At 39.8% G+C, this 27,489-nt stretch overlaps 1 protein-coding gene across 1 annotated transcript in view; it reads left to right on the top strand.

The window, feature by feature from the left end:
- Nucleotides 1-2,196: 2,196 nt before the first annotated feature.
- The window catches only part of COBLL1 (cordon-bleu WH2 repeat protein like 1), a gene marked incomplete at its 3' end in the record, with an annotated part of 84,618 nt that continues 59,325 nt past the window's right edge, over nt 2,197-27,489 (top strand). Inside the window, exon 1 of the mRNA XM_082001863.1 lies at nt 2,197-2,820. Within this exon, the coding sequence (XP_081857989.1) occupies nt 2,747-2,820 (74 nt within the window). The 5' untranslated portion in view covers nt 2,197-2,746. The remainder of the gene's footprint in view (nt 2,821-27,489) is intronic.

Here is a 27,489-nt window from a genome sequence, read left to right as displayed (position 1 = left end):
TAGTGTATTAATAGCCCATTGACTTGGTATTCCCTCTTGCAGCCTTCTTTTTATCGTGTATGACAGTTTTATTTGCTTATATGAGCAACATTTTGAGTTCAGGATAAAGTTGTGAACTTTTTAAAAATAGAAAAATAAAAAAAAATAATTTGACTCTGTCAACATCTTATGAAACTTGAACACAGGAGTGATTTTCTATTATTAGAATACAAAGTGCCATAGGAGTCTAGAATTTGTTTTTAAAAACTGAGATCCCTAGGACAAATGGTATCTCCAGCATCTCAGAAAACCCGCTATTTTAAGTCTAGTCATCATAAAACTGTCACTGGAGAACATGGCCTGCAGGCACTTAAGTTTAGATCCTAGATTGTTTCTAGTGATCAGTATTTCATACTTAGTTAACAATCAAGATTTGAGTAAGAGAGGTGGTAGTGTAAGAAGATAAGCATAAGCTCTCCCCTCTAAGTGAGATTGGCATTATTCAGTGAACTGCTTTTTTAGATAATTCACCGGTCTCTATTGGAAATTGCCACTACTCACACATTTTTTTAGGTTCTTTCCCTGATGTCACTTTTCTCCCTGGCATTGCTGAGTTTCAATTATTAGCCCATGTGAGCTATTCAATAGATTGCAATCTTCATGGCATTAGTACTTGCCAAAAGAATTACAGTATAGCATATAGTGGTTTTCAAATGAGATTATAAAGAGAATGGTACAACAGTTCCTTATCTGTTGGCCCAGCAAAGTTTATTAGAAGGGATGACAACATCACACCAACTTATCTTACTATTCTAGCCAATATACAATCAGCTACGAAGGTCTTCAGTTCAGTTGAAACAGTGCTATAGTGTTGAATCATCTGACACCTTTGCAACATGGGAGTTTCATTACTATTTAGAAGATGCAGTTACTTAATGGTTTTGCCCAAGAAGTAGCTAGTTGGAAACATGAAGTTCTTTTGTACTTAAACCAAGGCTACGCTGTGATTGCAAAAAGTTACCCTGCCCTTACTGCAGGAACAGTCAACATACAAAGGAATTATTTGTCAACCTTCATCCTAACCTAGAAAGTTGCCAAACAATTTGAGGAGCCTGAGAACAGAAAGTGGACTGTCAGAAAAAGGGTCAGAGACTTACATAAGGTCTTCAGGGGGATTGTTGTTGTGATTCTTCTTATCGATCAGTCTGTTGAACACTGTGTCTTTGAAAACTGGACCGTGGAAAATCCATCTGTCTCATCAGTGATTAATTTTTTGGTTTAAGAAACATACACAATTAATGGGCCATGCCTGATAATGGCATGTGGTTATTCAGGGTGTGAACAACCTCTAGGGTCTGTCAGAACAGGCAGCTTCAGGGTTACTTAATCTCTATTGAAGAAGCAGAAAATAAAAGCAGAAGAAAATCTTTATTGAAGCAGCACAGGACAAATGAGAAGGACATACTGGGAGAAGCAAAATATTGTTAAAGTACAGATCTATGTTATACTAGATGCTAGACAATGTTCGTATTATTAACATAGAATGGTCCATTATAATATTTTTTCCAGATATTTAATCTTAGAGCTGTTCAGAAAAAGGACATGGATACAAAAATGCAATGTTCTGCTTTGGGGGGGAAAAAAAAAAGTATAAATGCTTTGTCGTTGACTATTTTTCAACGTTGTGTTAAGCACTGTCCAAAATATTACCTGCATGAAGAGTTGTATCTCACGCTGCGTTATCATCTCCTGGTCACACGGCCCAGCTGGGAAGGTGCCCTGTGCTGACAGGGGCAAGTAGCACCTACTGCCCCATCTGCGCTTTAGGTACTGCAAAGGAGCAGCCTGTCACACAGAAAAGACTCAAGTCCCGCCGCTCTCGAAGAGCAAACTGCAGATCCAGCCGAAGCCACCCTTAGCACCGGCCACCGGTTACCCGCGACGTGAGCAGGTCACACAGTGCTTCAGCCGCTGCAGCCAGCTGGGCAGCCCCCGGGGCCGGGGCCGGGGCCGGCGGCCAGGGATGAGGCGGCGGGAGGGGGGCGGAGGGGCGACCCTAGGGCTGCCGGGGACAACCGCGGAGAAACCAAGGCGCACACACCCGGGGCGAGTCCCCGACGCGCTCGACAACGGGCAGAGGGCGAACCTAGCTTTGGTCACGGAACAGAACCGGCGGCCTGCGGGCGCTGGATCCCGCCGCGGGGTCTGGCCGCCGCCCCTGCCCCCGGCCGGCCCGGGGCTCCTCGCCTGGCTCTGCCCACCTGTAGGGATTTCGCCCCGCGCCCTGGTGGCTGGAATGGGGAAGGGCTGAGCCCGGCGCGGCCGCCGGGACACTTTTGGTCGGGGAGAGGAAAATTCCAGCCGAGAGGAGCGGCCCTGCCCCCGCTGGCCGCCGACAGCCCGCGGCCGGGGCCGAGCGGAGTCCCCGCACCCGGGCCGCCACTGGAGGGAGAGCCGGGTGTGTGGAGGCGGGCAGGCAGCGAGAGCGGGAGGGAGGGAGGGAGGGAGGGAGGAGCTGGCATGGGAACAGGGAGGTTCTGTGTCTCCGCGGGTGCCGGAGCGGGAAAGGTTCCGCGTTTCAAGTTTCTCGCCGCGAAGTTTGTTTTTTTTGTGTGTGTGTGTGTGTGTGTGTGTTTTTTTCCCCTCCGCCCAAGGTGTGGTTCAGTGAGCGGCCGCCCCGGCGTAGCCAGCCCGGCGGGAGCCGTGTGCGTGGCCGCGGCCGCCGCCCCGGGAAGGCGTCCCATAGCCGTGCTGTAAACAGCGGGGAATGCCTGGGCTCGGGAGCAAGGCGGCGCTGGGGGCGGCGGAGCGGGGCCGTCTTCCTCAGCCCGCCCCGAGCAGGTGAGGCGGAGAGCCGAGGCGCTGTGCGGGCGGATCCCAGCGGCTGCGCCCGCCCTGCCCCCGAGAGCCGACTTGCGCTCGCCCAGCCGCCGGCATGGACGGCCGCGCTCCGCAGGCGGTAGCCCCGCCGCCCTCGGGGTAAGCAGAGCTCACCGCACGGGTGGGAGGCCCGGGCGCCCCCCGGCTCCAGAGGGACAGCCGGCGGGGACCCGCGGTCATGCCGGGCCCCGTGTGAGGCCGGGTGAGGTGAGGTGCGAGGGGGCAGCTCGGGTCGGGGAGGCCGGTGGTGCGCGCGCCCGGCTGTGAGGTGCCGGCGTTCGGGAGGCAACCGTGGGCGAGGGGCGGCTGCCCCGCGCCCCCTCCCTGCCTTCGGCAGCGGAGGGAGCGACGCGGAAGCACCGCGCGGGAGCGCAGCGCCTCGGCCGAGCCGGGAGCGGGGAGGCGGAGGCAGATGGAGCAGCGCGACCGTTAAACGGCTGCCGGTGCGGCGGGAACCGGCGGGCAGAGCGCCGTCCCCCGCGCCTTGGCGGCACCTCGGCTGGTTCCCCTGGCTGAAAACGGGCTCTCCGGCGTGACGAGCACGTCTGGCCCTCGGATCGCCGGCGCCCTCCTCGGCGGTGCCTGGCCGAGCAGCGGCGTACCTGTGCGGGCTGCACCGTCAGCCCTCGCCGGGGGCATATCCGCAGGGACGAGCCGTACCCTGCCTGCCGGCCTCCAGCATTGCCAGAAACCGCTAGTGCAGGACCTGTCGGGGAGCGCTTCCTTGTCGGCATCGGCTCCTCTAGGAAATCTCTGAAAACGCAAAATTTACCCGTCTGACCATCTGTAAGGTGTGTGTATGTCATCTTTAAGTTCTCTGTGTGAAAGCGGTGGTAGCGGTGTGGGAGAGCGGGGCACTGCTCAGTGCTGTGGTAACTGCCCACGTTGTAGGAGAAAAAAAATAAACAAGCAGCATCTGTTGGGAGAAGTAAAAGGGTTTGTTTGTTTTAAAATGTTAGGCTCCTCTGACGAATTGCTTATAATCTGGCAGAAAATCTAACTTTAAAGAATGTAATTTCAAATCTAAGTGAAATTACCCCACTTATAGAGCAGGAGGAGGAGGACTTCTGGCTGTCAGGTACGTTTGAAGAAAATGAATTAACCCGCTAACTTCAGTAGAAACTTGAGGGATTCAGAATACTGACAAGACTGTTGGAGTTATCTTTAAATAGAAGGGCAAAATACATGGTAAGTGTATTTTTTAATACCAAGACTTTCTTGAAGCTTTCATATTATATGCAAAATGAATTCGTTGGATTTCTGACCAAATGAATACAAGATAAACAGGTGCAGTTGATGGTAATTTACAGTAGCATTTGCAGTAGCAATCAGATCAGTTTGAAATCATGGCTCTAGTGGATATGGAAGACTCCTAGAGGAGGCCTGTTTATTCACTTTGGGCCTCATGGCAATTCCACGTTTATGTATGGCCATTGAGAAATGAAGTTACTCAGTGTAGAAGGTATAGTTACAGTATAGATAATCACTGCATTTTTAAGACTTTGGGTATGTAAGCACACTGGAAAGGACTGAGCATAGGATAATACAGCATGGTACAAGGCTAGGAAGTGACTAAAACAGTGTGACTTGAAGGTCCTCAGATTTACTTGGGGGCAGGAACATGAAAACAAGCAAAAAGGCACAATTAAAATTTTGGTTGTTCTGATGGCTTCTCTGGGCCTGTCAGCTGCCATAAAGCTGTTGGTTATACTGAACTTTGGCTGTTGCTTGACTTCTGGAAGTCAGGAAAAGTAGTCTGTTCCCTTAATGTGACTTCAAGCATCTGTCAGCATTCACATCTTAGTTTTGAAAAACACGTACCTAACAGCAGTGCTTATTTGTGTTAGCCCTGCAGATATATTTTCAGGCCTTTTATCAGCTGTTGCCATATAATTTGGTACTTAGGAAATCAATTTACCATTCCTCTCTTGTTACAACAAGAGGTCTTTATTGGCTGTCTTAATTATTTCCTGAAGATGGTCTCATTTGCTCATCAAAACGCTAGATTTGAGGAAAAAGATCTGGATGTACCACAAAAAACGGCAACTCCCAGTTTACTGAAAATGATCCACAGATACGTTTTTGAACAGTAAGCAGGATTGAGGTTCTGTCTCTGAGATGATAGGAAAAATTGTGCAATCTGGGAAGAATTTCAGTTGAAATAGCAATTTTCTTTAAATGAATTACCAAAAGATATGATACTGTGTTATATCTCTTCTTAACCTGTCTAGCCAGGTGAAAGAATGTTGTTAATTTGCAGCTGAAAACTGTTCACCGGTAAATGTGTTCTTAAATCACTGTTTGAAGTTATGTGGTATAATTACTGATAACTCTTCACGGCTTAGAAAGACTATTTATGCTAACTGCCAAGAAGGCTAGAGGTGTTAAAGGTGTTTTGTGAGTTTTCAAGCATTGGTGTTTATTTAGCCTTGGAACTTCTAGATAACTTAATCATCGGCGGCTTTTCAATACCTAATTATGTTATCAGTTCTATGGGGACAAGCTTTGGGAAAAGATCCTGTAATTATATCCTGGAAGATAATTTTTTTTGCATGCAGGATTATGCTTTCCTATCAAAATTGTTTATTAAAACTGGTTCTGAATACAAATGTTTGTTTGGATTTGGGGAAAAATATGCCAGTGTTATTCTCACCATACAATCAAGGTAAATCAGTGAAGACTTTTACAAAAACAGCCTCCTCTGGAATTTTTTTTTTTTTACATGGTGAATAGAAGGTGTGCCCAGTAACTGGCTGGAATTTTTTGGAATTTGGTGAATAGGAGGTGTGCCCAGTAACTGTCTGGACATGACACGTAGTTTCTTCTGGTAGCAGAATAAAGTTGGCTGGACCTACTTCTAAGGCATTTTATAGCTCATCTCTCTTGCCTTGAGTCTGAGCAGCACTTATGACACTGTGCTCCTGCCAGGCCAGTTGACACAGTCTGCTCGTGTTCATCACAGAGCTGAAATGGCTTTATATATTGGCTGCAATACAGGGTGATAGGAAAAATGTGTGTTTGAATACTTTAAAAAAAAAAAAAAAAAAAAAAAAAAAAGGAAGAGTGGCTGTGGTTTGTATTTGGTCTCTTGAACACAGTTTTCCTGCTGTTGCTGGATAGCAGTCCTGTACCCTGGAGTAAATAATTTTTTACATTAACAAGTAGATTTCACTAGTTGACACAGGCTTTTACCATGAAGAACTGTATTATAAGTTACTATGTTGTTAAAATATTGGAGCAAATTTGGATTTTGGTATGACATTTCCTTTGAAATACTAGAATGCATATTGAGTCCACCTTTAATTCAATTCTAATCAGTTTCTGATAATTTTAGATAATTTCATTTGTTCCCTTAAATCATATTTAAAGCTATATGCTTACTTTCAAAATAACAGCTTCTGACCTGCTTTACCTAAGCACACCCCCCTTGTTTTGTCATTTTCTTTTTTGTGTGTCTAATGAAAACATGCTTAGGAGGTACAGCTGCTCTCCAGGGGCTGAAGATAGATGCTTGTATGGGGAGGTTATATGGGAGCCAAACTAACCTTTGGTTAGCTGACTGCCAGAAATGCTCCTCCTGTGCGTCTTCATGCTCCCGGTTCCCTGGTTGCTTGGCCTAGTGAATATGTTTGAAAAGTTTAATAAGAACAACAGGAATGATGTCTTTTTCCCATGTTTAGGGCTGTCTGAGGAAGTGAGAGATGTTTTCAGAAAGAACAAGAAACCTACCTTTTCTCTTGTGTGTGTAACCATTGAGTTTTTATCAAATAATTTCAATCAGATTACGGATCTCTGGAGACATCAGCTGTGGCTCAGTGTTGAGAAGTGTGTGGCATGAAGCCTAGAACACTGATTTGAGCTCTCTTCCTCTCTTTCACATTGTCGGTTGAGTCAGTTCATGACATCACCACAGGTTTGTTCAAGTATAAATGAAAGTTTTGTCTGTTCTGGAGTGTGGGATGGGACAGAAAGTGTGGCAATAGCTTCAAACCAAGTGTCCTATTGCCAAGCTACAGCAGCAGATTGCGGGGTGGCAGTGTCTGAATTTGCTGTTTGGTGAAATTTAAGTCAGGGACAAAGCTGCATTTTTATCTTGCAGTGAATTAGCTGTTGCTCTATGTATTTCATTGTCGTATATGCATATTTATGAATAAATGCAAGACCTTTTGTGCTTGTGCTACTAAATGGTAGCACTGCCTAGGATCAGAAGTTAGGCTGGCATGGATCTAACAAATAGTCCAATCTTAGATGTGCTTTATCTATTAGATTGAGGACTTCAAGATAAATAGTTGGCTCATTTTTTTTTTTTCTCACCCCCATGACCCTGATGAAGATCAACTAATTGCTCAATAACAAAATGGAAAGAACTTTGAGAATTTGTGACCATCGAGTTTGCTGGATGTTTGGAACAGGGAGTGAGTTAGCTACTTTGTGGGTGGATCCCCATCAGGAGCCACTTGAATGCTAATCATTCCAGGGGGTAATTTGCCATCTGAGTTCTGAACATACACGTAATACTTTTTGAGGTGATTATGTTCTTTTTAATGTATCTGCCTTAACAAAGGCAATGTCAAATAGTTACATGAAACAGTGGTGCCATGAACTGAATGCTATATTTAAAAGCTGGTTTGATTACTCAAACTTTGTCAAGTCTGAAGTCATAGCTGAGTGCCTATCAAGTAGTCAGTGGTAATGTTGACTGTTGGAGTGTGTTGCTGTGGGAATGAGATCAAGGAAACCTTAGGGGGTTGAGGAATGTGGATACTAGTGTGAAAAAATGTGTGGGAGGGTAATACACAAATAGAGAAATGAGCAGAGTTATTTCAAAGCTTCGTCCAAATGTGATGGTAGCCTGTGAAAAGGAAAAGTGAGAGCTAGTCTTTACTGAGGTATCAAAAGCATGTGATAGGGAAAAAGTGCTTGAGACTGGAAGGTGGGTTTCAGCGTTGCCTTAGGATACGTTCTTCTGTTTCTATTGTTACTGGATTTTTTGGTGAACTTTAAAGGAGATTACAATGTTTATGTAAACCTGAAGATCACTGTTTATGTTTTGTAGGCATATCTGTGTTGGGTGGAAGAAGAAAAGAGCCCATTGCAGGGGACCAAAGGCTTAGATTTTAGAGGAGACTGAAGATATTTACAGGATTCCTGTCATCTGGCAGATAAATTAACTCACTAGGAATATTTTAAAGTCACAAATAAATGTTTCTCCTTTAATCTGGCAACATCTAAATAGGTCTGCCTTCATGAAATCCACTACTGCTTCTGACTTTCTTGACTGTAGTTTGGAAGAAAGTTTCTAAGTGTGCAAGGTTTTCTAGTTTGCTGCTGTTTCTAGCTGCCACTGTTGTAGTTTCATACGTGCTGGGGAGCAGCAGGTGCCAAATTATTCAGCCAGCCATTGGAGCTGTAACAATGTTAGTGCCTGCTCAACTAAATATTTTTTTTCCTAGAAATTAATGAGTAAATATGATGAGTTGCACTGTTCATGTAGTGGATGCAAGGAGTGCTGGGTGTTCTTTTAAGGCTGCTTGCAAGTTAAAACAGATCTGATTGTGCGTTTTCTTTCCTTTTCACCTGGCTCTCACTTGCTTTGCCAACAGCTGACCTGCTTCTCTGACTTAAGTTCACGTAGCTGCCTGCTGTTTGAGAAAGAGTTGCTCTTTACTGTGAGTATTTGCTATCACTATGTACTGCTCTAAAACTCAGAGAGCTGACATCGGGGAATTAGAGGATGACAAGAAGCCGAGATGTTGGCTCCTAGACTCCTGTAGAGTTCTGTGGCCATGCCCAGCATTAGCACAATGAAGAGGAAACTCTGACTGTGCAGCATGTGACAATGGAGGGTTCAAGGGGGAAAACCACCCCCTGCTGTCTTCAGCTGTAACAAGCAATTAAAAGCTTGGTTTCACCTGAATTCTCTCCTAAGGTAAGGTCCCACAATTAAAAATGCAACTCTTTGTATGAAAATAAACATTTACTAACTTGAGTTCCAATAGATGCATTCTGACAAAATCTGCATGGTAATGGACTATTGGATAAATGTGCATTTTTTTCATAGTTTAAGAAACATTTTTTATGCGTCAGAAGTGGAACACCATGGGAATCTTTACAGAATTGAGAGTTCTTGGATTTGTTGTTTATTTGCTCGATTATCTGGTTCAAAATGGGCTTGTACATTTATATGCATCTTTTAGTGGTTGTAAATGATCAAAGTGCTGTAGGTGGTTAAAGGATGGATCCCTAATCTATCTATGAAATGTCTCCCTGGGGAGCTTGCATATATGTCAACTGTGCTGCAAGACTAGGGTTGTCAGGTTTGTTATTTTCAGTTAAAGAAAATAGAGCACACGAGTATTTTCAGCTAGGAATAAGCTTTCTTCTGTGAGAAAGCACTGGTTTTGTTGGAAGCTTTAGTTCTACAGAGGTTTTCATTGAAGAAATAGCTTCCAAGCTGTACTTCCTTAGCTGTATTTTAAAAATCCTGTCTGCACATTTCTTTGTATTTTATTTCTGTTCTGGAAATAGAGCTACTTGGTTTGGAAAAGAAGGTCAAACTTATTTAAAAATAGACAAACAAACCAACCTCTCCTCCTTCCCAAACAATGCAAATGATTACTCTGTGCTAAACAAGAAATGTTGTGAGCTTGAATTTTTCTCAGATACCACAATGGTACAGTTTTTGTTCTTTGCCCTACATCTCTCCTGCAAAGTGATACTGTCTTAATAAAAAAAGAAACCCACAACACTCTATGTCAAAATAACAGCATTAGAATTTGTATTTTTCTTTAAAATCAAATCCCTTTTCGATTTAATATGCCCAGATATTGATTTGTTGTTTTAAAAATCTCGTTCTTTTCATGGGCCTTGGCTTACTGTTGGGAACTAATTTTCACCAATATTTCACCTGGCTTTCATGTCAGACCTTCAGATGCATTTTCTTCCAAAGACTAAGGCTCTGTACATGGGTTTTTAGCAGGTAACTTTTAAATGTTTTGCTATGGAAAAGGCATAAACATCTCTTTCAGTCATCCCTATAATACAAACATATGATTGACAAAGTTGCCTGGAGGGACTGCTTTTTCTGTTGTTTTCGTAAAATTATTATTTTTTTTTATTGCACGTTGCATCCCATTTGACTTGTTTGTGGTGTTTTCTTTCCCCAGATTGACACGCTGGGAGCTTTGCTGTTATTCAGCAGTGGGTTAAATAAGAATGTTCCAGAATATGGGACTGTCAGTAGGGTAGCAGTGGAAATGTTCTGTTACTGTTGCCCAGATACTTCTTATGTGTCAGTGTCAAGGTAATTGGAAGGGCTATAGGGGAGAATACAATGTGAAGTTTGGGTTTTGTCATTTACTATTTTGACATGTGTTTAAGTATCATTGTATTGCTATTTTACTGTGTAAAACCTAGTACAGTCCTCCTGAACTGTCAAACTAGACTGACAAAACAACTGGATGTAGTGTTGCAGGTAGAAGATAATCTGGTGAGGTATCTATTGTTTAACTGTCCTTGTCACAGCAGTGTTGAAAGCATTGTTTACTTGGTTTTCATTACTTGTACTTTACAATGTTTTGTCTCTGGATCTAGTAAAAAAAAAAAAAAGAGGAGCCAAAAGGTCTGTTAGTAACAAAATTGAGAAAACAAATGTTTACAACTGGTCATGCTGGGTTGTAACCCCTTCAGGCAAAAATGAAGTACATCTTTCTTCACGACTAGCTGTGGACTTAAACCTTTTGTTCTTTTCATTAAAAATGCATGTTGTGCAGAATTAAATATGAAACCAGTCTGGCTTTAAGGGCACAGAAACTATTTGCATGGATGGATTTATTTTTAGTTCTCTAGTTTGTAAGACAAACAAGGTGTTAGTTGATGGCGACTGTGTAGTAAGTAGAATTGCCAGAGGTGGAATTTGTGATGATTTTCAGGAGTTTGTGTAAGATCAGAATTCAAGCCATGGCAGAAATCTGGGCTTTGACCTTTTTTTTTTTGGGGGGTGGGGGGTGGGGGAAGTGGGGGTAGGGTTTGTTTTTTTTTTAATTCAGAAACTTTAATTCAAAAATTTGGTACCGCTATGTGTTGAAAGTTATCCTGAGGTTCCCAGACTTTAATTTCTTAAGAGTTATTGCTTTCTCCATCTACTTTATGAAGTCTCCAGACATAAATGTTTCTGTATCCTCTGCTGGTCTGTGATTCATGGTCTCTTGCTTCCCCTTGCCTGCAATTTTGATCCTCTCCTTCCACCCACACTACAAAGCAGCCTCACTAATTCCATCCTTGGCACCCTCCTTGAGCTATTTTTACCTCATTCAGTTTTTAAAGTACTCACTACTTGGAGAAGGTCCTGTTTTGCTGAATCTTAAACTTCAATGTGCTACTGCGTCTTTTCTAAAAGCCTTTTTCATAGGTCATACTTAGGAACTTTGAATAATTGTAACAATTCTGAAGGCACCTTAACTGTTGTGGCGTTTAACATTTGGAATCTGAAATGGTCTTTCCCCATCTGATTTTATTGGTGGCAGATGCTCCTGAAGACAACACTTGGATTTTGGGTGTTTTGGGTTTTTTTTTCTTCCTTTATGGGGGAGGAGATTCCTTCCTCCTATTACCTTAAACTGTTTTGCAATGTGTGACCCTGTCCTTAAACTCTTTCATAGACATATTCTGTTTTTGGCTTTTTGGATTCTGTTTTTGTGTGTTACTTTAAAATTTGAGATTTAAAAAGAACCTGGCTCTTCAGCTTGGTCCTTCCATCTGTAGTTGGTTTTTTTCCCCTGTGTTCCATGCTGCCTGTATCTGATTTCTCTTCCCCCCTTCACCCTCAAACTATAGATTCTTCTTTTTCTAAATGTGTCTTTGTGTATAAATATTATGTATCACGTTTTACCTAGGTTAATGCATCTTATTCCCTTGTACATACATGGGCATGGAGACTATTTTCGCTACAGTGTTAAAGGGGAGAAGGGCTTCCTTTCATACGGCACTTCAAAGAGGGTTCATTGTCTGTCTTTGCAGTTGCTGTTCTCGTCTGCTTACTTATGTACAGTTGAGTAGTGCCTTGGACATCATGCAGGACTTGGAGCTGAGATCTTAAGGCAGCAGTGATAGCTAGAGACATGAAATGGGGTTTATTTTATTATTTTTCTCCTTTCAACTAAATCAGTTTACTTATGACTTCATTGGTCCCGTAGCAGTAATTTTCTTAATGTATTATATGCTATCCTGCCTCAGAATTAGATATATAATTTGATGTCTGCATGACAGGTTATCAGGATATTTGTTGTAGAAATGAACTGATGGAACTGGGTCAGATTTGTCTCTCTTCCTTTAGCTCCTTAATGCTTCCCTTTTGTTTCTTGTTGGGTGGGTGAGTTTGTTAGGGGGTGGGGAGAGGGATCTGTTTTTCTTCCAAGTGATGCGTACAAGGATCAGGATTTTGAAATCTAGGTAACTTTTGGATTTTGTTTTGATTGTTGTTCTGCAGTGTAGGGTGCCTATCCCACCCCCAGGTATTATTGAGATAGTCTCAACACACCAGGCAATGCTTGTTCACCTTTATAGAAAAGCAAGGTGAAAATCTAGACGGTATAGAAAACCAAAGCATTTTATAAGCATTCCTTCAGAGCTGATTGTCAATAATGAGGGAGATAGGAGAGAATCTGAAGGAGCTTATTTTGGAAAAGTAATAAGGATCTGACATCATTGTCTGAACTGTTGGACTCTGTCTTATTTCTAAGCATCTTTCTTTGAATGTTCTCATATTTCCACTGCCCAAACATTCTTACAAATTTTCCAGTCTTCCTCCCAAATGCGCTGCTGTAATGCCTCTTTATCCATAAATCTCAAATGAATAAAGGAGAAGGAGAGAAATGCAACCAATTGTAAATGTTAAATGAAACCTTAAAAATATATAATGCTTTATTTTAGAAAAAAAAAGGCATTTGGTGCGATGATAGTTTTAGAAATATTGAAACAAATCAATCTGTTACTGCTTTTTCTTTCTGATGGTGCTCTTTAAGATACTGCTTATAGGCTTCTGCCTTTTTTTTTCTTCCTACTTTTACGTACCGAAAAATGTTCCTGGATTCTGTAGCTCCAATATGTAAAGCCTGCCAGCTAACAAGTTTACGGGATTTTTTTCTTTTTTTTTAAGACTGCTTGCCAGCACTTAATCCAGAATAAGTTCTTCTGGTAGAATTGAGAATGTTTGGAAATAATGACACATAACATAAATGCTGAAACTTCATCCTATGCAATGAGAAGTGTTTTATATGTGTTGACTGTAGATGCAGATTTTAAAATTACTTGGTACCCTGACTGAGTGGCCTTGTTGGAAGGTCTATATGGTGTCAGTCAAAGCTCTGCCCCCTGCAGCAGAGACGGATGTCGTGCATGCTGTCACTACTAGAGAAGTAGTTCTGGATTTTCCTTCACATTTCCTGAATGAAATCTCTCTGTATTCCGACAAGCTGATGCTGCCTCTTCCTGTTCGTGGTGCAGAGATCTGTACTAGGAAATGAAGTGTCCAGTGAATTGTTTAATTTGTAAATAAATGTTTGTCAGAGACACTTGGAAAAACTTTAGCAACTTAAGGTAGAAATACCCTTGCAAATCCTACCATGATTAATTGAGAATGTGCAGTTCATTTGCCAGCAACATACTCTTAGAAAGAAAATGTTAAAGTATATAAACAGTTCTTCTGTTACATGTAAACAAAAGGTCCAAGATTAGAAGTAATAATTTTATGCGTTTTTAACTTTAATTTTAAAAATAAAATTAAAAAAAAATGTAATCTGGAAAACTTTATCTACAGTTATTGGCTTCTCCCACATCCTGTCACATCACGTTTCACATCTCAGTCATGCACTGAGAGTGTTTCCTTGAGTCATTTTGTGGTATCATGTGAATAAATGCTCAATGTGGTAGAAGATCTCCAGTCTGTTTGTAGAAGAGCATGTGATACTTTATGAACAATAGGAAGGAATAGCTACACATGGCATAGCATTTCTTGAAATTGTAAAAATTTAGTCATTAAGCTCAACCCGTTAAAAAACTTTTTGGCTTCTGGCAGTAAAATGAGATCCATCAGAAAACGTGAATCACATCCTCAAACTGACGTAGCTGTACCAGTATTACATGCCATTATGTTTATCTGTGGCTTTGATTAACAAATATTTTCAGTTAACTATTTCAATGGCAGCAAGAAAGAAGCAGTTCATTCAGAGCAGTTCGTTCATTCAGAGATCTGGCACTGGATATGGAGATTCACCCCCCTCCCCCCCTTTTTTTTTTGTTTTGTTTTTTTATAAGTAGTCGAATAATTAGCAGAGGTTGCGTACCTGTCTCCCTCCCTTGTGGACAATCTAGGTGGAAGGAAGTTTCAGTGTCATCTTCTGAACTGAGTAGGTTTGCTGCTGTTGAACTGGTGGAGTAAGTTTGTTGCAGCTTCATTATATACTTCAGTTAGAAGTCAGTGATAAGCTGTTTGTAATCACAAAAGTCTGAGGTAATTCCTTTTTCTCTTTCTAAGATTAGGCAAGGCTTTTGTTGCTTTAGGCCCTCTTCCCTTGTCTGTATTCTCCTTAGGATATTCTTTTAGTTTGGGACGTTTTTGAAGTGTCAGCTTTGAATTTTTGGATCCAAAGAGAGCCTTTCTGCTTTAAACTAGCCCCACAATGGTAGCGACTTTATATCCATGTAATAAAAATTCCAAAAATTCTGGAAGTTGTTCTTTTATGTGTGTGAAAAGAACAGCTGGATAGCTGTTAGCCACAACTTGAATCTCTTCTCCGATGTGAAGCCAGATTTCTTCCTATGGATTTCCTCCTTTGGGCAGTGTTTGAAAGCCAATGCTTATAGGGAGAGAGAAAGTGTGGCACTTAGAGGTCAGTGGGGTTTAGGTTACTAGTGCTTGGAGTTTTACTTCGTGGAGTGACGGTGAACTCTTCAATTGCACAGTTTTCAGCTGAATTTTAGCACGCTCTTGTTTGTGTCTCCTGCTTCTGTCTTCTGTGTAGATAGATGCCCATGAACTTTTCCCAGATTGACTGACTGCTCTGTTTTTCAGCATGTTAACTTTAGTTTTATAACAACATTCTGCGAAGCACTGATCTACTGCAGTTAAGTTTGGGGAAATTGGGACAAATTTTGGAGACATTTTAGCAAATGAACTATCTGCAGCCTGTCTCTGACCTAGCTCCTATCACTAAGCACAAGAGTGGAAGCTCTGGTCTGATCTACGCACCTTGTCACTGAAGCTCCTATTGTAGCTGCTGATTTTGCCTATCCTTCCACCTTCACCCCCACCACCCACCCCACCCCAGGCCTTTTTTTGGCCAGTATAAGCTAATTCAAAGTTCTCTAGTGCTTTTGAATCAGGGTCATTAGTTTCTAATTAAGAAATTTGCCCTGTGTTGGTATTAGTAGTGGCCTTTTTGTTTCCACTGACATTCTGCTGGCATGCTGCTTACCACTTGCTTGAAGATAAATTGGTAAAAAATGTGGGTGCCTTGTAGATACAACTAGCAATACATTCCTCATAAGTTTTTAGTGATTTAATGTATTCAACAAGCAACAATGTCTTCTAAAGCTGTTTTGAAACAAGTGCAGTGGTTAACAGTGAAGCACTCTTGGTCTTTCTATTTCTAAAGCGTGACAACATGTGAATGGCATGTTCATGAGTTACTGCATGGTTACAGAGTATGAGGATGTAAATCATTCAAAATGCTATTTGGCTGGCTACTTTCATTGGTAGGAATGTGGAAAATACTGGATTTCTGGCAGGATTCTGACCATTGTGATAATACAGGATACAGAATTATTAAATACGTGAAATAATCTGAGAAGTGTCTAATAAAAAAATTTTATACCTATATTCTTTTAGCCATTTTACAGAGATTCTCTGTAATATTCAGGGAAAACTTATAAATCCACGGAGAACTTACAGAGGCAGTTTCAGATCTCAGGAATTTGTGTGTGTCTGTTTTAAGGGTTTTACGAGATCTTACGGCTTAGGTCATTTGAGCAGCATTTCTATCTTTTCCTCTGAAAACCATAAAGTAAGAAAATCTTTTTTCTCTGAATTTTCTTGGGTGGTTTTATATTACTTCCTGGGTGGAAGAAGTGTGTTACTTTTTTTAGTTAATATCTGTGAACGTAAGTCACATTGTTTCAAAGCATTTAGTATACATCTATATATTCTGTAGATCAGGTAGGTACCGTATTAGAATTTTCAGAAGGAGAGAACCAGGAAGATAAAATGCTGCTAAACTGGAGGGTGCTGTTTCTCATAGTGAGAAGGCACTCAGTTGTAGGAACTCTTATAAATAAAGCCTGTAGACAAACTGCCCAGCTGTACTTTAAGATGAAAACAGGATGTTGGTTGTATTGCTGGAGGACTACTGTATAAATCAAAGGATATGCTATTATTGCTGTGTAAGGAAACTGTACTCCCTTAGAGCAGTTCTGTATATAAAAGAATGGTAATTGCCATGCTTATCAAGGACTGGCAGTTCTCCTTTTCCAATTGTGACCTGGTGAATCCACCTCTAGTTCATGAATTAAAACAAAACGTTGCCAGTTATTTTAATTCCCTATTCAATAGGACAAACAGAATGTGGTTATTTTTATCTCTTTATGGTTCCTTAGATTATACAAATAGAAAACCTCTTTCCTGTATTCAGGCCAAAGGTGGGTTACTGAGTGGGGTGTGGGTTGTTTCCCCAGTGCCTGTTAAACCCTGCCCGTTCAAGTTGTGTCCACTTAGTCACGTCACCTGGAAACGGCCAGGTGGCTTTCTACCCTTGCCAATGTCGGACCTTTCCTTCTCCTAACTTTGTTTTGGTGGGTTTTTTTTTTTTTTTGTTTTAGGAGTTGACTTATAGCCTCTGTAAATTTTTGTCTGATACGCTAAGCCAATTTTTGTTTATTCCTATAAGGTCTTTTAAAGCACTTCTCTGCCCCTGTTCCACTCAGTGTACTGTTCTACTGTTCCTCAATGCTGACTAGAATGGTGTTGCTTTTAATTTTGTTTTTAAAATTAATTTAATTTTTATGCTTCTAAGCACTATATCCAAGTACACTTTCTGTCTTTAGGAAGGAAGTATGTCTAATTACTTTTCTGCTTTTGGTTTCCACCAGTTTATTTTTTTCTTCAGGGACATCATAGAACCATAGAATTGTTTGGATTGGAAGGGACCTTTGAAGATCATCTAGTCCAACCCAACAAATAGATATGTAGTACACTGTCGGATAGCCTAGACTTATTTAAGAAATATAAGTTTGTCTTAGGCAGAAGTAGCTGAATCTGGGACAATAATAAGTATATGGATAAAGGTTAAATTGATGTTCCTGTGATATTACATGTGTTTTAATAGAAATTTTTGGGGGGATATGTCCTCAAAACCAGAACTATTTTGGTGGAGTGATTTTAGCATAGCAGTTTACACTGGTTAGTAGAGAGTTGTCAGTCTCTTCTTACTGCTAGTCAAGTGTAGAGTTAGCCTCCCTGCAGCAAGACTCCTGACCATGAATCAGATTTGAAACCAGTCCATGCTGATGATGCCTACACGGTAGAGGAACAAAGAGAATACAAAAGTGAGAAGGTGGCAGTGGTGACTCAGTAAAGCAGAACTGTAAGGGAAAGTAGATATGCTTCACTCTTGAAGGCTTTACAGCATAAACTTAATATTTTTATAATATTGATTTTACTTTATACTGAATTATAAATTCATCTTTCAATTTTATAGTTTTCAAGAAGTTTGGTATTCAGAATGACTTTTCTATTATTTACCATGGCTTACCTACATTTCCCTGAAGGTCTATGCGAGAAGGATGTTGCAGGAGCTGTTTAGGCTTATGTAACAGGTCCTCGTAATGCCTAAGGAAAAATATTTCTATAATACAATGTTCCAAAAGACTTTTCAATCCTGTTCAGATGGTAGGACATTTGAAATAGGAACTTCTTTAAAGGGCTAAATAGTGTTGTTATTTTGGAACATTACTCATGGCTCTGATAAATTTTCACAGTTGAGACAACTGGTTGTATTAGGTTAAACAAGCTACGCTCCTGGTGTTTGACCTGTTTTCTAAATCACACTTCAGCTGCCACATTATTTATGTACACTAGAAAACTATTCAGTCAAAAGTACTGGAGGTGAGATTCTCTCGGGGATACCTATTGGAGCACTTTCTGTTATTTTTTTAACATAAATGCTGATAAAATAACTTTGGATTTAAAACTGGGATGTAACTGTATGCCAATATCAATTAACAGATGTATTTCTGAAGAAGTGAGACCTCGCTAATGGCTTCTTTCTGCTTTTTCGCAGGGGTGGAATAGGAGGAAGAAATCTCAAAATCTTGAATTTGTTTCATGTCTGTACTAAACAGTAGTAGGAATTAATCGGGAATGAAGTAGTCTTGTTGAAACACAATGAGTTCTGTAGTACAGGTTGAGTTATATTCGATGTACTTGGAGGATACCGTATTACATGTAGAGATATGTACTTTCTATGGAGGGAGAACCTTTTCTTGGGCTAGAAACTAATTTATTGGAAGCATTTTTTCAGTTATCAAATGTCTTAAAGTCTGTAGCAGCAGGTCATCAAATAAGGGTAGGTAATGATTTAGGGTAGACCAGTGATTTTGGAAAATGCATGTAACTTTTAAGTAGTCATGCCCTAGGGTCATTAAAGAAATTTTAAACTCTAGCTGTTCATATAAACACGTGGTGTTCTTTAACAGGCCAGAAGCATGGTTATCAGGAGATATGTTGTGGTATTACCCTGATGTGACCTTGTAACTGGTGGATTTGAAAAGCATTAAGCGTTATTTGAACTCGTTCAGTACTCTGAAGGCCTCTTAATTATACTGCCAGTATTATTTTTCTTAAAACTTCTAATGAAGGGGGTTGTATTCTGGAGCTGTTGTCTCAGTTATGCACTTACACAGACAGTCTTCACTGTGCAGGTTGTATTGTATCTTAAAATGTTTGTGATTTGTTTGTTTTCTTTTTAAATTTTTGAGCAAATATCACAACTTTTCATCCACAAAGCAAATAGCTGTTGCTTTTGATTAGTAACTTAAACCTTGGCAAGTATGTAAATTCCTCAACAAGGCACTGGTTTTGAAGAGCTACTTATGTTCCAGTGAGAAATCTTTTGAACAAATTGTTTTAGAACATGTGATTTTTTTTTTTTTAACACTTTTTTCTTGCTTGTGTACTACACTATCTGCACTGATTTACTCCTTTCCTCCAGGAAACACATTTGCATTAAAGATCCGGTCTTCTGTTTATTTAGTTCCTGCTGCTTATTACTTCCATGGGGTGTTCTTTGACCTTATAATTAACAGAAAAATAACTGATATCCTGGGAATTAAAGCAAGCAGAAATTAAGTACAAGGAGCTGATAAATTCTGATGGGTTCTTTTACTAATCAAGCTTCTGTTTTGACATGCAAAGATCCTCAGTAATAAATAAAAATACTTAAAAGAAACACACATAAGGAGAATGTTTTTCACAGCATCTCTGGTGCTTCATGGAAGGCTTTAAACTACAGCAGTCAGGGATACCACTGGTTCCTGTTGATAAATGTAGGCTTTGTCATCAGAAAAAGTTCAAGTGTGATTTCTGGAAGGTACTCTAACCTGGCCTGAGCCAATTTTTATTTATCTGATCTGTTTTGGCTAATTGCCTTTAAAGTAGAATATTTGCATTATACCATAGCATTTCATAGTCCCAGCTGATCTACCCTGACTTCTACTTGAAATTGAACTGCTGATGAACAGATTCTTGCTGAAATTAGTGCAATATTGAAATAGGAGTAAGTATAAGGGATCGCTTAACTTGCTTTTAAGCTTAATCACATACAGCAAATCCAGTGAAATCGGTGATAGTTCCGAGATCTGCTTTCTTTGTTTCTTCATACTGTATTATATTATTATAATTTTTTTGGAAATAAAGAAGACTGGTGAGAGATGAAACTGGCGTATCAAAGAATTGAAAGGCTTGATTGCAATGTTTTCTGCTTAATGTCCCTTTAAATAGCCAGACTTGCTAATTTGGTCTGATTTGAATATAACAGTGACACATTCAAGGCAGAGGATGCCAAGGAAGGAAGGAGATGATTTACATTCCTTGAACTTCCATAAGTGAGAGTTTGAAATTGCCATTTGACTATAAAATATTCACATTTTTTCAGGGAGAGCTACATGATAAAACAGGATGGGATACCAAGGCATGTACCTGGATCCTTTGGCAACTAAGCTTGTATGTTTTCCAAAATGTAGAAAAGGGTCTGCTCTGTCTTGGAAAACAGCCAGCTTGTTTCAGTTTCTACTGTCTTGAGTTTTACAATGTACTTACATGTTTTACAAAGCCAAAAAACTTCAGGCTAGTATGATAAACAAGTGCTACTGTACATCTTGAGATTGAGCTCTCCTGCTTCTAACTCAACTAATCTTAAATACTGGTTAGAAGACCAGACATAACAATACCAAGCCTTAGTGTTGGTGAATGTATGGAACTGTGTTTCATTATGCTGATGAAACTAAGCTCTCCATCCATATTTGTTTGTGGCGTATAAGCAAGAGTGTATTTTGCAGGTGAAAAGATCTCATTCAAAACTACTAGAATTGCTGTTTACTCATTTGACTTGTTCTGTTGGCTTACATATGCTTACACATACTTATATATGTATACTCACTGACAGTGTTTGAGTTAAAGCATTTTCCTTTTTTTCTAGACCTTAATCTTACAAGTTCTGCGTATTTTCAGATGACGTTGTTGTATATGTTGTCACTGTTGGTAGTTGCCAACAGTAGAAACTATCTGCAAAGGATAAATTAATTCTGATTACACACTTTCCTAAACACACCTTCTAAAGCAAGCTAGGTGTCTTGAATTCCAAGTACACAAACCAGGATGCTCAATATACATGTTCTTCAGGAATCTGTGGTGACAGTTGTCACTGACCACAGTGTGGTGCTTCACATAAGCTCAAGAAGAGCAGAAGGATTGTTCTTTCTAGTTTTAGTTTGTGTTGTTCTTCACCTCCAGCCCCCTCACATAAGAAGCATGGAAGTCTGGGATTTCTTGCCAGTGTTACCCAGCGGAATGTTGCAGGTTTGCCCACTATGAGCAAGTGGGGATGATTTCCTTTCTTCTTTTTCTCATTTAAAAAAAAAAAAATTGAAAGAATACGAATAGGAGTGGACAACCTGAAGAGATGGTTTCACACCTTCAATGAAGAAGATGAGGACTTGGCAGCGTTAGGTTTATGGACTTGATCTTAAGGGGTTTATGGACTTGATCTTAAGGGTATTCTCAAACTTAAATGATTCTGGTTTTTTCCTTCACCAGTCACTTAGCTGCATCACTTAGCATTAGTTGAGATAAAGTTATGCAGCCATGTAATTGAGGCTAAAAAAGACCAGTAAAAAGATAGAGAAATGATAGCTTGGCCTAGCTGTAAAATTTGTCTTGCAATTTTCTCAGGAGCTTATGTCATTGTTATGATTCTTTGCTTTTGACAGCCACCTGATATCCTTACTAGCCACCTTTGACCCCAGAAAGCTAATGATATAGAATATTTTTAACGGCTGCTGAATCATACTTAAAGTTATGGTCCAAAAAAAAAAATGTTTCACATAGTCTGCAATGTTATTGTGACAGATGTATCCCCAGTTCGACCCTGTTGTTTCACATAAGCAAATATGCAGTCAATAGAATTACGAGACTAAAAATGATGGTGAGCTTGAGAAACTATGTGACTGCCCAGACAGAATTAGCGTACTGGTATGAGGTGTTTTATGAACAACTGTTATTTAGCCATGTTAATTTTCTTTTTTGTTTCGCTAAGAGATTCAGCCAGGCTGTTGGTGAGTGGTTAGAAGATGTGGTCCAGTAATTCATATGTGATTAGCAGTGGGATCCAGTGAGTTTGTGTAGCCAGTGGCTGGTCCTTAGATACAGAAGATGGTGAAAGGTTGGTGGACCTGATGAAGAGGAGGAGGAGGGTGAAGGCATCCAGAATCACGCAATCTGTTTCCTCTGTCTTTACCTACTGTAACCCCGGATTTGATGAGTGAATTGTGGGTATCTCCTCGTACTAAGTCACAGCTTGTTTGGTCCTCTCTACATATCTGAAGTGACAAAATAAAGCCATGGCCTGTTTTTCTGATCCCTATCTGTATGTCTAAGTCAATACTAGACCAACTTTGTCTAACAAACTTAATTTGCGGCTATCCCAGCACTTTCAACACAAAACCACTTACGTGTTATGGTAGCTGCAGTTACGTGATTACATCCGTTTTCTGTGCACATTAACTCCCCAGCTCTGAAATTATTAAAGTAGTCTTCCTGTATGCAGGCTGCATTTTTAAACTGAGTAGATATCCAGGAGTGGAAATACTTTTTTTTTGATCTATTAGATAATCTTGATAGCTGTTATTAATCTCTTTCAAGTAGATGATAGAATAAATGTATTTCCCCTAGAAAAATGCAGAAAGTTAGCATAAGTTTTAGTCATACATCAACAAGAGACAGAGACAAGATTGTCATGGTGTGATTGGGCTTCTGCATCATAGGTTTTGGACTCCTTCTGGGAGTGATCTGATGATAAATAGTCTGTCTAAACTGTTACATTTTTAATTTGGCAGAATTTGTACTTGTAAGGTACTCATGTACTGTTCAGTTTTTAGCTTATGCTGTCAAGCATACCATACTAGCAATACAGATATTTTTGTCTTTTTTGGTTGTTTTTTTTTGATCTTGCAACCTTGGTTGTTCATTTAAAGGAAGACATATGTGTTCTAAAAACAAATGACACACACAGAGCTGTGTAACCAAGTGACCCAGAGAAACGTGAGTTCCCATGATTTATGTGTATATGCAAGTGATGGGGACCAGAACTTGTTCTTTGTCCAATAGTTCAGTTGTGCATGGCCTCAAGGGAACATGTTCCTTGTACTGCGAACTTCCCATGGGAATTTAAGAATGTGTCTCACAGTGCTGGCTAGGAATAGTTGTGTGGGGGGGTGTTTTGCTTTTTAAAATTTGTTTTCTTAGATATAAGTTTCTGTGGGTTGTATAGAAATTTGGGCTACATATTGATTGTGCTTTTGAGGAAGAGCGTAAAACTATGTGATACTGCAGTTGTTGAGAGTTAGACATAAATGTTTTGCGTTGCAGTGACAAAAGCTATGCAGCCGTTTAATTTCTGTTCTTTACATTCTTGAACAAGTACTTCTGTTCTAGGTTATTTGAAAAATGAAGGGAACTTCTTAGTCATCTGCATAAATAAACAAATGAAGTTCTCAAATACCTGTGATGTGAAAACGTGTTTGTGTGTGTGTTGTTTTTTTTTTTTCTACAGTGGGTGAGACAGGACTAGGATTGGCATAATCTGTTGTTTGGTATTTGATTTTTGTCAGTTTAAATTGGAGTATTTGAAATTTTTTTTTTCTTGGGGGTATGTGCGTGTAACCTCTCATCTAGAATTGAAAAGTTCTGTAATGCCATATCATAGACCAAGTTCCATGACCAACTATGGAAGTTTAATGCATTGGCTAGTTTTGCAATTACAATTAGCAATGTGATTATTAGCAATATGATTTGCAAAATTAGCAATTTAATTGCAGTAGGGTTCCTAGTGCCATCCTGAGGCATTATGCCAAAGCTGTGCAAAATATGTACAAATTAACTATGAACACTTCTCTGCCTTTTAAGGAAATCAAAAAGCAGAAGAAAATAGAACTCAAATAGAAGAAATGCTAGTTACTTCCTCCATATATCTCATTATACACAGCTTTCTCAGAGGCCATGCTTTGAAGTGTATGACCTTGATGAGCAAAGTACCTACTTCCTGAACTTGTACAGTTCTGTTTAGCTTTCTATTAGTAATGGTATAGGTGGCAATAGAGGTGGACAGAAGACCTATTTTGAAGCACTGTTAGATTGCATCTAGTGCATCTATTTCTAACTTAGGCAGTTTATTTTATTTAGAATTAATGGAGCTCACTTCCATTAGTTGCATCAGCGCATGACCTTACTGTGTTGTATGTAAACAATATTATAGTTTGCGTAATTGATGAACTGGGAAGTTATTGTATGAAGTGTTGTAATTATTGCTACTCAGTGTCTGCAGGCAAACACTTCAGCAAAACCCCTTGCTCTCCAAACCCAGGCAGAGGAAATAATAATAGCTAAATCTTACCCGTAATAAGTATTTTTCTTTGTGTTTTGTTGTTGGTTGTTGGCTTATTTGGGCGGTTCTTAAGTACTTTTCTATTAAACACATAGTTTTTAAGACTGACTCCAGGCACTGAGTTTTTGGTATCAAAGTCAATTTATTTTACCAGTTCACTAACTTGTTAATTTAGTATTTGTCTGAAACCGTTTAGAATGTAGAGTGCTTTAGTGTAAGAGTCAGCAAAATAACTATACAAATTTGATTTGACGATATTATTTACCTTCGGCAATCAATACTATTACATAAACATCTGCCTGATCCAATGTTGAAGTCAGTGCTATACTGGTGTATTTCTTTGCCGACATATTAATTTCATGCTATCAAATAGCAACGTAATCTCCATCCACAAACATGTAAGAAATACAACGAGCAGTATTGTAGCAGGAAGAGTGGTTTATAGTTACTTTATAGTCAGTTTAAACAACTACCAATCCACTTTTGAACTTCTGTCTGAGGGAATAAAACTTTCTATTTTCTAGAATTCTTTCCCGCTGGGGTAAGGAAAATGACAGCAGATGAATTGATGTTCTTGTTTGTAATATGATGCAACTGAGCTAAAATACAACTTTTTGCTTATTTTCATTTATTACTGGAAGCATTGACAAGAAAGACTGTTGCTGATCATACTTTCAAACTGAAAATTTAAAATGATCTAGGGCTTCAGGCAACTAAAATGGTCATGCATAGTCATATATTATCTGTTAGTTTAGAATTTACTGAAATATCAGCTTTAAACCCTGAAGGAACCTTTTGTTTTATAGAGTGGAAAGTAACTGTTGCAATCCTGGATGACCTCCAAATCTCCTTTGAAAATCAGTTTCTTCACTAAATGAACAGGAATAGCTTTTCCTGCAAATGTTTTGGCTTTTAACGCAAGTGCCAGGGATTTGAAATTTGGGGGAGAAGCAGCCAACAAAGCAGATTAGACAGACTGCTAAGTTTAGCTTTGAAATATTGCTGTATTAAGTCTTCTATTTTGGATGAGATGATCTATGATTCTTTTATACATGAGAAAGGAAATGTTTCAAAAGGAGGTGGTAGTGTTGAATGCAGTATTAAGACTTTTTCACAGACTTTCATTCACTTTCTCAGAAGTTAATACTGTCCTTCCTTTCAGAGGAAGAGAAAACTGTTTAGAGATTTTTGCCATCTTGAGATTGATAAAAAGTCATGGTATGAAGAAAATCCTTTAGCCTTTGTATGAAAATGCACATGCTTTTGAAGAATTTTTTTTTTCTTAAATTATTTCAAAATGAACTGACAAACCCAAAATACATAGAAATTCTTAGAGTATTTTTACAATAGCATTCTTGTGTTATGCTCTTAAATACCATTTAATGAATTTATAAAATACCCTGATATCTCTGCAGTTGAGTACCTCTTTTAAGATACGATTTATATTCTAGGGATATTTGTTGCTGGACAAGACAATGCTTGAAGAAAAACTAATGAACCATTCTTCTGGTTTATGCAGAAGGGATTAGATATGCTCTGCTTTTGCCTGGAAAAGAGTAAGAAGCCAAATAGTCTCAAAATATAGCCTACCTGCAGTGCCACCCTGTGGTTTTTTTTTTTTCCCCATGGCTTCTCTTAAACTAACCAGTTTCTGTTCCTTCATCCCCAGCGGGAAGATTACTTGTGAACTTCTAAAATGTCTGTGTTCCTGGCTGCAGACCTGGTTTAACCAGGCTAGTACAGCACAGCTGTCTGCCTAACGTCTGGCTGCATTATTTGTTCCTGCTGAAACCTGCTTAGATGGAGAACCAGAAAGAGGATTTCTGAGCAATACCAGTTCAGCAATGACTGGTTTGGTCATCGGAAAGGAAAGTTCACATTGGAGCTGGAGAGCAAAAAATGTGTCAATTCACAGCAATAACTTGAGCATGTTAATTGTACTCATCGGTTCCAGCAATGCTATGTATGCATATGGTTTGTTTCCAGGTAGTCAGTTTTCTAGGAAAATGTTTCATTTTAAAATTAGATTGTCTAGATAGACACAGCACTTCTTATTGAGATAGTTGTTTTGCATTCAAGACATCTGTGTTTTAGTTTACTTCAATTGAAGGACGTCAGAGAGACTTTGTTCTTAAAAGCAGCATTACCTTTTTGAGAGATATGTTGTGCTTTGCCTTGCACCGTTTTAAAGAGTCACTCAAATCTTGGTGGGGTAAGTACCTGCAGGTTTAAGACACTGGTTTTCACATACGGGAAAGAATACAATGTTGAGGCTGTTTTATGCCAAGCAAGCATATAGGAAGGAAATTTTCAGCATTTCACCTGCCTGGCCTGCCTCAGAGAGCAAAACCTGTTTGCTTCCTCACAGCCAGCTTAGTCTTACTAACATCTCTGGATGAAAGGCAGGGGTTTACCTATCTGTATTTTCTTCCTGCTCTTCTGGCAGGGAACTGGACAAACTCTCTTGCCCCTTCTGCCTGAGTGGCAGCACGAACATCATTGCTCAATGCAGGAGCTTCATCAGCAGTTCCCTGGGCTTACCACCACAGCCCGCCGCCTGCGCCCAGTACGCCAAAAGCGCACCTCCTCAGCCCAAGGAGAGTTTGGCTACTTTTTTGAGTGTTTAAAATTGGTGCTTTTAATATTATGTTTTTATTGTAATGTTTTGAATGTGCTTTCAGTATTTTCTTGCTGCAAAAGTAGTTACTTATTTTAATGAAATGAACTTTCCATGCTTGCGTTGCTCTGCTGTTGGCTTGATCGTGCTGCCTCGATTTCCTCACTTTCACAGAGCGCTTGCTGCCTGCCCCAGAGCTACTCGCACTGTGCGGAGGCAGGACGAGTGACTAAGGGGACAGATCGAGTCTGGGCTAGCAAAGCCCGGGCATGTGTTATTGAGACACCTCCGGACTTTGGCGTCTTCACTGAGGGCTTTGTATTTTTCTGTAGTAGAAACTTAAAATATGAGAGCATGGTAAGTACTAAGCTGTATATTTAATATGCATAGGATTTCTCTGATAAGCAGGTGCTTATGTTCACATTTGTGTCCTAATTATAGAAATTATACTCGGCCTTTTTTAGAAGACAAGTGCTTCTTTTTCTGAATTCACATATCTTGCTTGTAAATTTTAAGTGGAAGTATGTGTATGTGGGGTCTGAGTTCTTGCAGAAATATCAGATACTACCGCCCATACCTGTAGGTTGCACTGTTTGTTTTGTGGAGTCGGAAAGTCTTAAATAGTGAGAATTAAAAATACAGAGTTTTCTTCTTCCAGTGTTGGCAGAAGGATTTCCATTCTTTGACAAGAAGTGTAGCTTTTTAAAAAAAAAGGTGTTTAATATAAACGCAGCGAGTATCTAAGCAAAATGATGAACAAAAGGCTTAAAAAGCAACAGTTAAAAGACTGTACTGTATTTTCAT

This window comes from Phaethon aethereus, assembly GCF_964289735.1.
Source record: "Phaethon aethereus genome assembly, chromosome: 6".
Lineage (NCBI taxonomy): Eukaryota > Metazoa > Chordata > Aves > Phaethontiformes > Phaethontidae > Phaethon > Phaethon aethereus.
This window is presented reverse-complemented; position numbering and strand designations above follow the sequence as displayed.